The sequence below is a fragment of the Poecile atricapillus genome, chromosome Z, assembly GCF_030490865.1.
Source record: "Poecile atricapillus isolate bPoeAtr1 chromosome Z, bPoeAtr1.hap1, whole genome shotgun sequence".
NCBI lineage: Eukaryota > Metazoa > Chordata > Aves > Passeriformes > Paridae > Poecile > Poecile atricapillus.
In genome coordinates, this window is record NC_081289.1 from 54467953 (window position 1) to 54482537 (window position 14585).

Sequence of the window (14585 nt, forward strand, 5' to 3'; positions counted from 1 at the left end):
ACGGTCAGTGCTTGCCCATCTCTGTAATCATTGAGGTCCCTCTGCCTTCAAGGGAGCCAGCAGCTCCTCCCGAAGCAGTGTCAGCAGTAAACTTACTTACTATCCCTTCCTGTCCTGCATCTAAGTCCTTAATGAAGATACTGAAGAGCACTGGGCCTAAGACAGAGCCCGGTGGGACTCAAATGGTGACTGGTAGCCTGCCTGATGTCACCCCATTTATTGCAACACATAAGAATCAGGAATACACCAATACAAGTCTACACAATGACTGTAAGATCCCAACACTAAGGTTTGTGCCACAGGTGCTTGTTATGCCAAGTACAGCAACCTACCTGTTAACAAGAAATCTGTTGCTGCCATCACTTTGAGTAGCAGTCTTCTTTCTCCCCCTCACGTCTCCAATCTTCCCAGTACTCCCGCAAGCCAGAAACAGTGTTTAGTTATGTGGGCAGCAAGGTCAGCCAGTTCAGGACAGGGATTCAGCTGAAACCTAAAAGCCTGTTCTTTTTCAGAAGCATTAGGCCTTTCATCGCAGTATCTGCATGGCCAGTAAGACTCTGATGTCTGTATTTTTAACATACAAATACAAATTACAAAAGTAACTCAGCATAAGGCACAAATACCCTGTTAATATATAATACAAAAAAAATAAATAAACAAAAAGGTTGTAGGAATGCCAGAATTTTCTTAAAACCATTTTTGCAAGAAATTGGCAGCAGCCTTTAGATTGACAAATGTAAGTGGACAAAATATATTTTAATGAAGTGATTATCTTTAATTTAAAGACAATTGTCAGTAACAATAGAGTAATAATTAATTTTTTCTGTTTACTTTCAAGAGGTTACACCATTTTGAAAATTATATTGGCCATCTCCACTGATCAGAAGGAGGTTCTTCAACTAGAGGCTCCCACGGTTTCCACTGTATCATTTTTCTTGCCAGGGACAGCTCATTTTCAGCCTGTTAATAAACACCATACACAGTCTTAAATTCTTAAATTGCAAAAATTACCTCTATTTCAGTTAATTACCTCAGTGATGTCACCATCTATCATGATCACAGACTACCACAAATTTCACCTATAAATATCAAAAGAACTCTATGTTCTGGGGGGGGAGGTGTTTTTTAATAAAAATTGCATCACCCCCAAATACCCAAACAGACATTCTGTTCAGCAAGACATTCCCAATGACAACTTAATGATATTTTCCACTTGGTTTGGATTACCCCCAATATTATCCAATCGTCTTCTGCCCTTTTCACTGATTTAGACTCTGTAAGAAGCAATGTAGGTATACATGCATATCTGTAAGCATAATGCAAGAAACAGTTGTTAATTTGTTAGGTTTTAGCAAGGCCATCCAATCACGACATGACCATTTGTTTTCAGGGGATTTTCTTCCATTTGACAAGGAAGATACACAAAATTTCCAATTTTTCTAAACAAAAGCTCAGCCAAAGGAGCACTAAAAAACACTGCTACATTTGTACTCGTGTCAAATTTTCCCTCTTTACCTGTACAATGACTTCTTCTATCTGACCACTATTCAGTTTGTCCTCTAGTTTTTTCACATCAGTCTCCTGTGTGTTCAAATACATATAATAAAATGTTTTAGTGAGAGTAGAAAGCCCATAAAATGCATGAAAACAGTAATTTAACCAGATCACACTCCAGTCTTTCTCAGAACTACCATTGAATTAGCTGGCTTATAACATTTGATATTATCAAAGAAATCTCACACTCATTTGTTACTGAAAAGCAAACATCAAACCCTCAATGATAAATACAAAGAATGAATGCTATTTAATGAATCCAAAGAAGTATTAGCAGATAAGGGCTTTAGTTTTTATCTTGGAAAAAATTATTGGTTTTACATTTTTATAGAATTATATGCAAGCTTTCAATTATCACCTTAAATACACAATGCCTGTATTGCAGAGTTTAATGTAACTAAAAGTGGACTGAAGGCCAAGGATTGTGCAAAGATACTATGCTGGCAAGAGCACATACATTTTTCTGTGGAAGTGTGTGAAAATTACCTCTTTTCTATGAATCTTTCAAAAAAACCTATTTGCTTCTAATTTTCACAAAACATCAGCCAGAAATTAACAATTCATTTTCATATGCCGTCAAAATATCCCAGTCAATAACAAAAATAAACCTCAATACTTCAATTGTTTCTGAACTGATACCTGAAAGTTACATGTGCATCTGAGGAGCAGCCAGGCACTCCAAAAATCACTTTTCTCATCCTATGAAATTTTTTTATGTGCAGCATTAATGAAATAGCACTGTACTCACCTTTTTCACCAAATCAAATCGCTCATTTACAATCTGCTCAGTGTATTTCCTATAAGCTGCATCTTTGGGAATGCTTTGCAGGACACCAAGGATTTTTGTGTACAGTATTCGCAGGCGCTAAAGTGATCACAAGACATGGTTAAAATACACAACTACAATTATTTAACTTCTTATCCTATTTCTTGTCCACTAAACCTATAAGCTACCATCTATACACAAAATATGGTATTCAAAGCAGAAGTGTAAGATTAACTAATAATTAAGTCTGAGCCACTGAACTCCATCTTGGGTAAAGCAGGGATTTATCAGGACTGAAAAATTACAGCTGTCACATTCATCAAAGGAAAAAAAAAACAAAACTATAAAACAAAGACAGTTTCAATCTGAACACACTTGATGCAAAATGAAAAAAAAACCAGTACAGGCCATAAAGTGCTCTTAAAAAAAATAGAAAAAAAAAAAGGCAAATTCATGTCTAACCCATCAGATACCTAAAATTTACCTGAGGAAGATACAAAGAGATTATAATGCAGATTTTTTTGTCACATTTCCTCATGCTGGTGCAAAGTTCCGAGTAACAAATAGATTTAAATTAACTCTGAAACTTTTATTACTGGATTTAAATGCAGGGATAAAGGACACATGGTGGTGCATAAATTTACACCTTTGTACTGGGTCACTGTATCTTCCTGACAAGGGAGGGATATCCTATAGGAAACAAAAGGAATAGAAACTGAATACTAAAAGAAGTACTAGGAACAAAAAACAGGAAACAAAAAGACTGGCACAGAATCTGAACTTCAACTAAAACATTGCCCAGTACTTTACTCTGAGCTTTAAGTCTCTGAAAAAACTAAAATATACTAAGTTAACACAGAAGGTGTCTGACAAGGCTGTAGACTGAGCTAGAATAATTTCTACCAAACAGTAGTGGCTTTTTAAAGGGTTCTTTTTGACCGGATTCTTAAGTATTGGAGTCAAAAGTATTTCTGAAATAGAATTGTTGTGTAATAAGAAATTTCAAAGTGGAGGACTTAAAAAATACTGAAGTTCTTTCAGTGCTAATGCCTCCTGAATAAGCATGATGTGACAAACATACTTAGGCTCACTACTGAGCTTGAGGAGGTTAAAAGAAAGCCAAACACTGCTACGAGAACCACCTAATGCGGTTTCCAAGTACCACTCAAGTATTCCAATCCCAGCACTGCTGGGCCTTAAGGGCCATGGCATGGCTTTGCACCACATAGCTAGTTTCTGTCATCTAAAACTAGGCTATCCCTTTAGAATAAGTTATTGCAATACTTGGGTACACAGCAAAGCAGCAAAACTCTTTTTGCCTGTGAAGCAGTCACTATATTTATGAAGAACTGAATTTAAACAGTTGTTTTGGCATTACTGATGAAAGAAATCAAATATTGGCTCATAAAGATACTTACACTAGAGCGTTTTTTGAAATTAACACATGCCACAAAAAGCACATCTGTAAAATAACTTATAATGACATGCATTAAACCTTTATCGCTGTGGACAATTTTAATTGTTTCATTAAGCTGGCATCAGATTAAGATACACTTCATACCTACACATTCAAACACATCACAAAAACCTTAGATCTCACTAAGAGGTTCCATTACTATAGAATGAGATGTGTGACATACCTCATGAGGGTTCTCAGCTACAGCCAATCCTACAAGCCCAGTGGTCTGCAGAGAGAGCATAAACATACTTAACACAGCTGAGCATCCATTTCCACACTAATTATTTTGTTTTGACTCAATATACACCTACAGGGACCATTCTGTGGCCAGCCTTGCCTCCTGCCATATGCCCATTATCCAAGAGTTCCAGAGCTCCAAGAGGAAGCAGCTCACCTCACCAGAATCCAAATCATAGACTATCCTGAAATGGAAGGGACCCACAAGGATCATCCAGTCCAACTCCTGCCCTGCACAGCACCATCCCCAGGATTCACACCGTGTGCCCAAGAGCATTGTCCAAACACCTCTTAACTCTGTCAGGGTGGTGCTGTGACCACTGTCCTGGGGAGCCTGTTCCAGTGCCCAAACACCCTCTGGGTGAAGAACCTTTTCATAATATTCAACCTAAACCTCCCTGACAGAACTTCAGGCCACTCCCTTGGGTTCTGTCACTGGTCACAAGAGAGAAAAGATCAGTGCCTGCCCCTCCTCTTCCCCTCATGAGAAAGCTGTAATTGCAATGAGGTTTCCCCTCAACCTCCTCTTCTCCAGGCTGAACAGATCAATGACCTCAGCCGCCCTTCACAGGGCTTCCCCTACAGGCCCTTCACTATCTCCGCTGCACTCCCTTGGGTGCTCTCTAATAGCTTAGTATCCTTCTAAGGTGACCAAAACCGCACAGAAGACTCAAGATGAGGCCTCCTCAGTGCAGAGCAGAGCGGGACAATCCCCTCCTTCGACAGCCTGGCGATGCAGTGTCTGATGCGCACCAAGCAGCTGCTGGGGCAGCTCCGGTGCCCCCGGCTCCAGCCGCCCCACACGGCGGGCCCGCCGCCCCCTGCTGCCGGGGAGATGCTCCGGGCGGTGCGCTTCCCTCGGCCTTTCCCTCGCAGCGTGCCCGCTCGCTCTCACCCCCCGGCTCGGGCACTCGCTGCCCTCCCCTCAGAAGGGACGACCCCGCGCAGGAGCAAGCTGCTGCTCGGGGCCCTCGGCGGCGCCTCACCTTCCTCAGCGCCCCCGCCATGGCCGCGCTCGCGGCGCCCTCAGAGGACGCAGCGGAGGGCGCCGGGCTGCGCATGCGCCGCAGCGGCCCCGGCCGGCGGGGCGGTGGCAGTGCGCGTGCGCCGGAGGCTCTGTGGGAGAGGCTGGCACAGAGCGGCGGGTTTGTTGTAGTGGCGGCCCTTAGAGAGGCAAAAAACGCCCTAAAACAGAGCTAGATAGAAAATAGAAAATAGGGAACTTAATTAAAGATCTTGAGATAGAGACAGTAGGACAAAAGAGCAATGAAAAGACAGTGTAAATTATTGGTAGAGGTGAACCTGATGTTCATTTGAAGATCCAGTTGTCCGTCTAATAAGTTTTGTGCTTAGTTGCTAACTTCAAGGGTGAATTTTGTGTAGTAGTACTTTAGAGTAATTATGTTGAAAGTTTGTATTTTACTCTGGACAATTTTTTCTTTATAATTCCTCTGCCCTGCTCTTGATCTCCTCTTTTCCGTAACTGGTAAGCAACCTGCACAAACTGAGTTTCAGAATATGTTTGAGTTCTCCCTGGAAGCCAGTCCTTTGATAAAACATGCACTTCCAACAATCTGCAACTAATGCAAAGTGGTTAATACAGCTTGTATCAGTATTCAGGGCTTGCGTTTCTCCACGCCTGGGTTCTATGCAATTACATTGCGTGAAAAACGAGGTTCACATAATTTTTATAGAATTTAAAAATTTAATTTAAAAGTTTAATAAAAAAGACAATTAGGAGAAAAATTAGCGTGTCTCTGCATTCAGCCAAGAGAGCACACCTTACTAACAAAGGATTGTCCCTTAAAAACAGAATCCTACTACATATCCATAAATTCTCATACATATTCATACATTCTTCTTAGGATCTTTGGTGTTCTTCTGTTTAGTTTTCTCTTGACCCCTTCCCAATAGATAATCCTCTTGGCGCCATCGAGATTTACATTCCCTGATACCAGAAATGCAATAAATTCCTCCCCCCAGAGTTCTGGTCACTGCTGTCTTCATCTGGATATGGTAGTTTACAAAAGAAAAAAAAGGGTCTCCAGCTATCTTTTTCAGTCTTTGGGTTATACAGACGAAAGTAGTTTTTGTTTTAATACTAGGTCATAGCTTAACATATATGTATTATACCACTATTTCTAAGTTTTATCCATAACAGAAATAAAGAAAACTATATTAATACAAAAAAAATTTCCATTCTTATACACATAACATTCATTTTAATATTTGCAAAAAGACAACAATATATGTATCTATAACAATTGGAAAGAGCTGGAGTTTCTTTCCAAGGTACTGAAATTCTTTCCAAAATACCAGTGTTTAAAAGTTCCTGCCTTTTTTTTTTTTATTGGAGTAGCCCTGTATTTTACCCTACTCTGTAATAGTCCAACAAGATGCTCTATCTCCTGATCACACTAACAGACTGCAGCACAAATGGTTCTGCGCCTGGGAATCTTTTAACACAGCGTCGTTCAAACAGTGGTTTGGAGTGACTGTTTAGACAGCCTAAGCACGTAGGAGTCCTTGCCACATCCTAACAAAGGGTGAAAAACTGTAGGCCTTGTTCATGAAAATGTTCATGAAATCAATCTCCAAGTGGTACTGTGGGAAATTCTCCAAACTGGTCAAATCCTGTTCCAATACATTATTTATTTTAAAATATAACAAAGCTGTAACCTACAAACTGTTATCAGTGTACAGTCAACAAGTACCTGACTTTGAAAACAAACAAAAAAAGCCCCAAACCACCCACACAGCATTTCATAGTTTATTTATCTGTTTTACACTGGGGATTCTGTTCGGAGTATTATCCTGTGTGTTAATATTCAGTATGTAGGTAACCTAAGAAGGCCTTGCTATAGTTCTTTGTCCCATTTTTGTCTCACCAATGAATTTATCACATGATATTACATCTCAAATTACCATGTGATGCAGTATCTGGACAAAAGTCTTCTTTATTCTGCATGAAATATTATTTATATCTAGTAATTATGTTACAGTGGAATCAGGCACTTCATGCACAATGCATAATGTTATTAAAAATAATTGAAAATCAAAACAATACCATGTTTGTAATATGGATATGTTCTAATTCTGATGGTATCCTGTATGGGATATGTAAGGGAAATGAACAAACTAAAAGTAAATAATTGTAGCATTTGTGTTCTTTATATGTATTATAAATACATATTTTTCATTTTCTTAATTAGATAATAGTATATCTCTCTTCATATCATCTCATAGCCAGCAGTAGAGCAGGATCTCCAGATTGTTTCTGTCTGCTTCTGTTATACTGGGGTTTTTTAGGGGCATGCCACCTTTAGTTACATCCCACTGGCCAAAGAAGTTGCAGTGAATATTATTTATCATCATTAAATGTTTTTCTCGATCTCGTTTTCAAAGACTGAGATGCATGTAGTGCCTTAGTTAAGCTTACACTTTTATGGTTCTATAAATGCAAGTGAGCTAAAAGTCATGGAGGAGTTCACTGTAAATTTAATTTCATTAGAACAATTAAAGACAAGTTGGAAGTTTAGGGCTTTTTTTCAGTTTGTTGCGTACCCTTATTGTCTGTTCATTATGGTAAAAATGGTAACTAATTGGTTGAAACCAGAACAACACAGAGGTTTTGAATCTGTGATGTTTCCAGCTTCTTCCTTGTCCCATGCCTGGGTTCAGCTTGCTGGATACTGCTGTTCTTGATCTTACTCTGGAGTTATTCTGTATTTTCATCACTGCTGTCTGTGTGCCATGCCTCCTGCTTCTTTGTCCATTTCAAGTTATTAAACTAGTTAGATAAGTGCTGTAATTGTCTGTCATTGAATCTATAAAGCTTTGCATCATATCAGCCTCAGAGAGACAGATTATTCTTCAGTGGTGTAATATGGTGGGATCTGCAACTAGTTAAAGGCTAAACCTCAAATTTGTTGTGATTTATGTAAATATGCTTCCATATGTTGTTAACACAAGGCTTGAGAATAATTGGCAAATAATTAATTTTCTTAATGGGAGCTGTTTAACCAATGGGGGCACAGATAATCTTGTATCCCCAGACCTCGTGTTACATTTGATGAGATTTTAGAGAAGTCATGTGTAATACTTTCCTGAGGGTCCAGTCTGCTTATGTTACAGTTGTACAAGGTCAGACCTTAATTTATCTAGCAACTGTGTATTTAATTTTAGAAGTATCACAGGACACCTCAGCTTGCAGGGCATCATTCCTGGCTGTTCAAAGTGCAGGTCCCAGAGTAACACTGGCCAGATAATGGGTTGAAATGGTGTGACTGTGGTATGCTCACCAATTAGACTAACAGAGAAATTGTTTAAAAATGTAATACTTAAGAGACTGAGTCTAAATTTAGATTGCTAGTAATTATTTCATTGCTATGAAAAACCTCTGTCCATGCCTAAGGACCTTCTATTTTTAGAGTAAAGCTACAATTTTCTAGTTTATTTTAATGAGAATAACATTAATTCTCACAAAGCTTTATGTATTTAAAAGCAATAAATACTTAATACACTTCTTTCCAAGGAGAGATCCCACTTCTGTGATTATCAAGTAGTTCATATTCTTTCTAATGAAAAAACAGTAATTTAGAGAGAAAATAAAAGTTTTCTAAATAAAACATCAAGAAGTAATATGTAGTCCTTCAGGTGTGACTGTAAAAAAATTAGAAAAATATCAGGATACTCAAAATGTTGTTTAAGGAAAATATTCTTTGTAATACAAAAAACTAAAACTCTTTTAGAGTGAGGGTTTGCAATTGTTTCCAGTGATCTAGTGTGTGGGCCTGGCAATTGAGAAGCTGCCAAGGGTGAATGGAAGAAGATTTTCCTGCTGAGCTTTTTAGCCTTTTCATTGCCACATCACGTAATGTGGGAGCGATGTTTCTGTCGCTGCTCAGTGTATCAGCCCTGCTGTTATGTTCCCCTGTGATCATTGTGGAACATCCATGCTTTGGTCAGACCTTGTCACCTCAGCACAGAGTATTACCAGCAGTGATATAGCAAATCAGGCTCTCGAAGCGCGTATAGACCCTTGGCAGTGTGTCCAGTGCTTGTGTTGTGGGGAGCTCTTTGCCTTATACTTACCCTACCCTGTCACAGTAACTGGTTGCCTTACCAACTTTATCATTTTACAATTTATTTTGTGGGATAAGATCATTTGAAAATAGTACACACAGCAATACTGAAACACTGCTGCTCTGAGACCTTTCTGGTTAAGTTCATGTTCAAGAGCTTTATGATGCCTGTGGTGAAATCACTCAGGGGAGTATAGCAAAGCAGGAGAAACCTTTGGGTATAGAAAGTGCATAACCAGAGAAAATTTTCTGTGGTGGCCTCTAAGTTGATTTATTCCTTTGATCTTTTGGAGAGAAAGAGAAAGGAGATACATATTAATGAAAATAAAAGGATTTTATTATGAAAATATTATCTTGCTTAGTGTTCTAAACTCTTCCTGAGAAAAACTGATGTTGGGAGCGTATTGATCATCTGGCAGGAGCAGAACATATGTAAATATGGTTAAAAAGGTTTTGTAATACACTAAACTGACTGTTTTTTCAGAAAGCTTGTGAGGGTCTGGACTAAGGCCTATGTAAATCTTCAGGAGCCTTTTCAGTTCAGGCTCTGGTGTAAATATAATATGATGGGCTGGAATATAATAATTCTCAACTCTCCTGAGGACACCAACTTCAGTAAGGTTGGCAGGGCATGAAGATCCACCCATGTGGACCCAAAAGGGTGATCTTGATTCTTAAAAAAATGTTTTATCAATGGCATGAAGTCTTCAAATGGAGAGTTTTCAAAATGAAAGGTGTGGAAAAAGGGAAGGTAACTTCTGTCTTAAAGCAGTTGTGGAGGAAATGAGGAAATGAATGTTAAATATTTTTCCTTAATTAATTATCTTGTGTAAATGAACTGTTTCAGTTTCATTAGGAGCACCTCTTAGCTGCCAATAAGATATTAATGTACGCTAAAATGTACTTTCCTGTTAGCTGATGGCAGGCTGAGGTTGTAGTTGTATTTGTTAATGTATACTTCTGAAAGTGCTAGTCCAGGAGAGATTTTATATTTACTCTCTAAACAGTTTGTGAGTGTTCATAACAAGAGTGTATTTGTGGGTTAAATGATGGAAGCTTTAAGGTGCCATCAGAATTTCAGAAATGTTAATGAAAATGAGAGGAAAAATGCATAAAAGAACCTTGCTTCAGAATTCTCCTGCCTGTCAATGGAGTGCATTGCCCACAAGAGATGAGGGAGAGTGATACATGTGTCCCCATTGTGACAAGCAGTTCATCAGTCAAACTTATATGTTAAATCTTCTTTTGGCCTGTTACGCTGAAACCTTAACTGGATACAATAGGAAGGGACAGAGAACTTTCAGAAAAGCTTATCCTTTATGAACAGCATAAAGATCTGTTTTTCTAAGCCCCAAATGGAAATTTTTTTGTGAATATTCTTTTATTCTTCTTGGACTCCTGTTTTTTTTGTGTTCAGAGATGGCACTCGAGACCCAAGTTGTACATTTTCTCCATCAGAGAAAATGGGATTGAAGTAGAAATTTTTAACATCTTCCTTCAGATTTCTTTCCTTGCAGTTAAAACCCAGGCCATGATTCCAGTACACATTGAAAGAGTCAAGAAACTGTATCATGTGGGAATCTGAGTCCAAGAGACCTTTAGTTTCTGAGTCAATCTGAATGTAAGCCCTTACTAATTAAATTTTGGTTTGCAAGCTTTATCATAATATACTAAGTAGTAAGGTATTTGTGGGTGGGATTATAATATTGACTGTGGTACTTTGAGTGACGTACTGCTTACAAGAGCAATGCACAAAGTAGTCTGAAAAGGAAGTTAACACTCCTCTTGAAAATAAGTTTCAGAAGATTTCTTCCAAATAGCATTTCCAATATTCCTTCTCTATATGCAGGATGACTAGAACCATGATCTTTCTGTGACAAACACAGAACAGGAACTTAGTATAATTATGTAATATTTGTGCAAGATTTTGAGGATAGTAAGTATTCAGACCCCATTTGGAGGTTCTCTCCCAAATTTGCCCTAAACCAGTTCAGTGTGGTAGAAAGAACACAACTGCACAAACTGGGGGAATTGTAGTTTAAAAATAAAAAAAATAAAAAATAAATTTAGCAGGACAAATGGGTTTATGCCTCTTAGATTGAATCAAACAGAGAAACTATCAAAACACAAAGCTCATTTGAAAAATCTGAGGTAGGTACAGCATATATTAAAGCTTTTTTTGTGTGTGTGTTTTACAACTTGCAAAGACTGCATTTTACAGTCCAAAAACCTAGAAGAAGTTGTGTGTCCTCTGTGAAGAGGAACATTCCTGACCTTCCAGTTATAATGAGAATTTACTAGTAAGATGGTTGGTTGATGTGCTATCATGGGGAAAAATCACTGTGAACATAAGCCACTGTTGCAGTTGGTGATACGAGCAGACTGAATTTAAGTTGATGACTATAGTTAAAAGGTTTTACATACTCTGTTACTAATCCACTGAACATTTCAATGACTCTCACACCTTGAAAATAATAGCTGGCATGACTTGACCATGGCCTGACGTTGTGTACTGAACTCATGTGAATGTCCATTAAACTTCAAGTTTAGTAGTTCATGTTCTGCAGAAGTAATGCAGAGTCCAAAGTCCTTTGTCTTCTTTAATAGCCAGTGCTTTGGCAGTATGAAGATAAAATAATATTTATGAGTGTTGTGGTTTGTTTTGGGGTGTTTTAACATATTAAGGACCATTAAAAGAGATGATGAGTTACATGAGACCATTTTATTGTATCACCTAGTGAGAACAATAAGAAAATTGTAGCATCCATGAAGAAAGGTGTCCTGGGGACAGAACAAAACAAAAGAAAACAAAAACACCCCTAAAATAAAATAAAGCAGTCCCTTTGCAAATCTGAGCTTTTGGCATATTATTTTTTCAACTGCATTATGTTTATCTGTTCACATTTATAAGGTCAAATATCTGGGCTTTAAGAACTTGTGAACTTGACATATGTTCTGAAGGAAACTCATCAAAAGGAGTGGTTTCTTTTGCAAGAGGTTGCACCTCAGCCAATTCCACAAGTATTTGAAATCACTTTAGATGACAAGAAAGGTTAAAATATCCCATAAGGGGAGCAGTAAAGACACCAATAGGCTAGAACTGTTAACTAAAAGATATTTCACCAAGTCCTCCTTGGAGCATCCTGCTTATGTCATTTAAATGTTCAGGCAAGCTTTTTGGTTTTGGAAAAGTTGCATCAATTTACACCAGCAAATAAGTTGGACCATTTTTAACATTTTGTTCAGAAGCTTACATACAAAGCAAAAAATGACTATATTCAGTGTGTTTGGCAGTACTGGTCAGGTTAACATAATTATAAACACTTTTCATAAGAACTTAGCATTTAAGGATTTCTGATATATATGTATGCGTTAACAGCCTTGTGCTTTGTTTTATCTTTTTTCACTTTCTTACCTCTAGCATCTTATGAATAAACATGGGAATACAAAACATACAATGGAAAACAGCATTACCTTTTCCAGCAAAAACTGGCTTTGTGGAAAATGTGCAGATGATCCTGGAAAAGGGTGTTTATCCCAATACCATAAATTACAAGGAGAAACTCCACTTCTTGTTGCTAACTTCGCTCTCTGGCTTTAAGCAATATGACTGGTAATGCTTCTTTGCTCAGTTCTCACCCTGGCGCTCCTGTTGGCTTGCGTGGTTTAGCTGCATTATTTTAGATGAAACAAAATGCCCAAGATGCTGATGAATACCCAACAGTCTGTTCAGCACTCTTCAGCTTCAGGTGATCACTGAGATGATCTTTAAGATGCTGCTTATGTTTTAGTTGAAATGCTGAGCTGCTTCCAAGAAAAGGGGACCAATTTTTTTTATTCAAGGTACCTTCTCTGTACCGTCAGGTGCTACCTTTACCAAGCTGGTCCTATTTGACCATCTTAGGGTAGAAGTACAATACAGGAAGAGTCCACTGTTTTAACTGGAACGTACTTTTTCTGGACATCTGGAGGTTAGTGGAGATTTTTGGTTTTATCAGATGGTATCTTGAGGCTTGGCTTCTTAAGGAGTAGGCAGGTATTTTGAAAAAACATCTCATCTCATTTCCCTCCCCTCTTGTGCTGAACACAAGTTTCAACTACACCATAAGTACCCAGCTGTTAAGAAAGATGATTCTTTAGGAAGGTTTTATGCCTTTGGTAGACTTAAATGAGTTTTACTGTACCTGAATAATTTAGTTATATTAACTTTCAGTTTCTGTTAAATGTCAAAATAACTTCATGATTCTGAAGAGAATAAATCTGTGAAATTAATATGAGAAAATAAAATATATAATGCAATTATGAGTATTGAAATATTCATTTATCTGACTTTTTATTAACTTTCATTAGATGCAAATACTGTATTATCATTTTAGGGCCCTGAGGCATTTATAAGGTGTTGTTCAGAAATGTCTTACTTTCAGTTCTTTTCAATAATTGTCTGTGAAACTTCACTTATATTCAGCCATTACTTTTAATGAATCCTGCAAAGAGTTAGCTAGAGCTGATGAAAAAGCTCTTTCCCCTTATTATGACAATTAAGTTTCCTAAATATTTCTCTATACAAACTCCTGAAAGTGAGGTCTGTCATCCATGTATTGTTTATGTAATGCTTTTTATGTTTTCCTGTCGCTTAGAACTGAAAAGTGGATATAGGTATTGTTGTGCATCATATATTTCAATCCTAGTTTCAGTGAAAAAGAGGATCAGGTGCTTAACACAATACATTATGCTCATGATTTAGTTACTCTTTTTAATTTTACAACTCTGATGAGAGATCTCTTTAGTACAAAGGTACATGCTGAAGGAGTATCTATCTACTAAGATGATCTTGGCTTCCAGGTACATTTGGTCATGCTATACTTCAAAGCACTTGTGTACAATTATGAAGATTGTTGCCTCTTGAAAATCTTATATAATGGGACATTCACAAAAGTTAAATTTGCTAACCCTATGGTGGTGATCTACCTCAGCTGCCCCAGCAGTGAGTGATCTGCTATTCCAAAGCAGAAATTCCTTCTTTTTGGAAGTGAAATAAAACTCTTACTCAGCATCACTCTTTTATATGGAAATCATTTGCAAGAGTAGTTATCCATGAAAACTATGGAAGTTCAAAACAACAGAATATGACCTTTAAGTATGGCAGATGTCACCTGTACTTTGGTTTACAACAGCCAGAGTACACACCAGGATTTGAGCTACCAGGTGAAAAAGAAAGTCACGAGTGGAATTATCTCAGGACACTGTAGTGTTTGCAACAACTTTAAAAGGACAATATATGCATATTATGTGATTTTAATTTTTGCTTTCCTTCTGATATACGTGCTTATGGATTCCCAGAATCAAAGTGGCTTTTGCATTCCATGCTTCAAACTGAGAAAGTTTTGAGCTTGTATTCGAGAACCTTGATTTCCCAAGAAGATGACATTACTGTTTATTTGCCATATATTGGATTCTCAGATTTCTAGGACTGGAAGTCTTTTTA

General features: G+C 37.8%; 1 protein-coding gene across 2 annotated transcripts; it reads right to left on the reverse strand.

Moving 5' to 3' along the window:
• Nucleotides 1-737: 737 nt before the first annotated feature.
• Nucleotides 738-5099, reverse strand: LOC131573544 (NADH dehydrogenase [ubiquinone] 1 alpha subcomplex subunit 5-like). 2 transcript variants are annotated; one of them, XM_058827605.1, is made up of 5 exons: nucleotides 5003-5099; nucleotides 3961-4005; nucleotides 2303-2419; nucleotides 1516-1581; nucleotides 738-960 (listed from the first exon to the last, which is right to left on the reverse strand). In XM_058827605.1, exons 1-5 carry the CDS (start codon nucleotides 5075-5077, stop codon nucleotides 859-861), a joined length of 405 nt encoding a protein of 134 aa, XP_058683588.1. In that variant the 5' UTR covers nucleotides 5078-5099; the 3' UTR covers nucleotides 738-858. The 2 variants fall into 2 exon arrangements, with proteins under 2 accessions (XP_058683588.1, XP_058683589.1); XM_058827606.1 differs by lacking the exon at nucleotides 5003-5099 and adding an exon at nucleotides 4091-4174.
• Between the last annotated feature and the right edge of the window lie 9486 nt (nucleotides 5100-14585).

Bases quoted from the DNA above. Each gene is read 5' to 3' on its own strand.
- LOC131573544 (XM_058827605.1), bottom strand. From the start codon at position 5,077: ATGCGCAGCCCGGCGCCCTCCGCTGCGTCCTCTGAGGGCGCCGCGAGC. The intron at 2,420-3,960 runs GTATGTCACACA...TGATCACTTTAG, and splicing joins TAGCTGAGAACCCTCATGAG to CGCCTGCGAATACTGTACAC. The intron at 961-1,515 runs GTAAAGAGGGAA...GTTTATTAACAG, and splicing joins TAGAAGAAGTCATTGTACAG to GCTGAAAATGAGCTGTCCCT.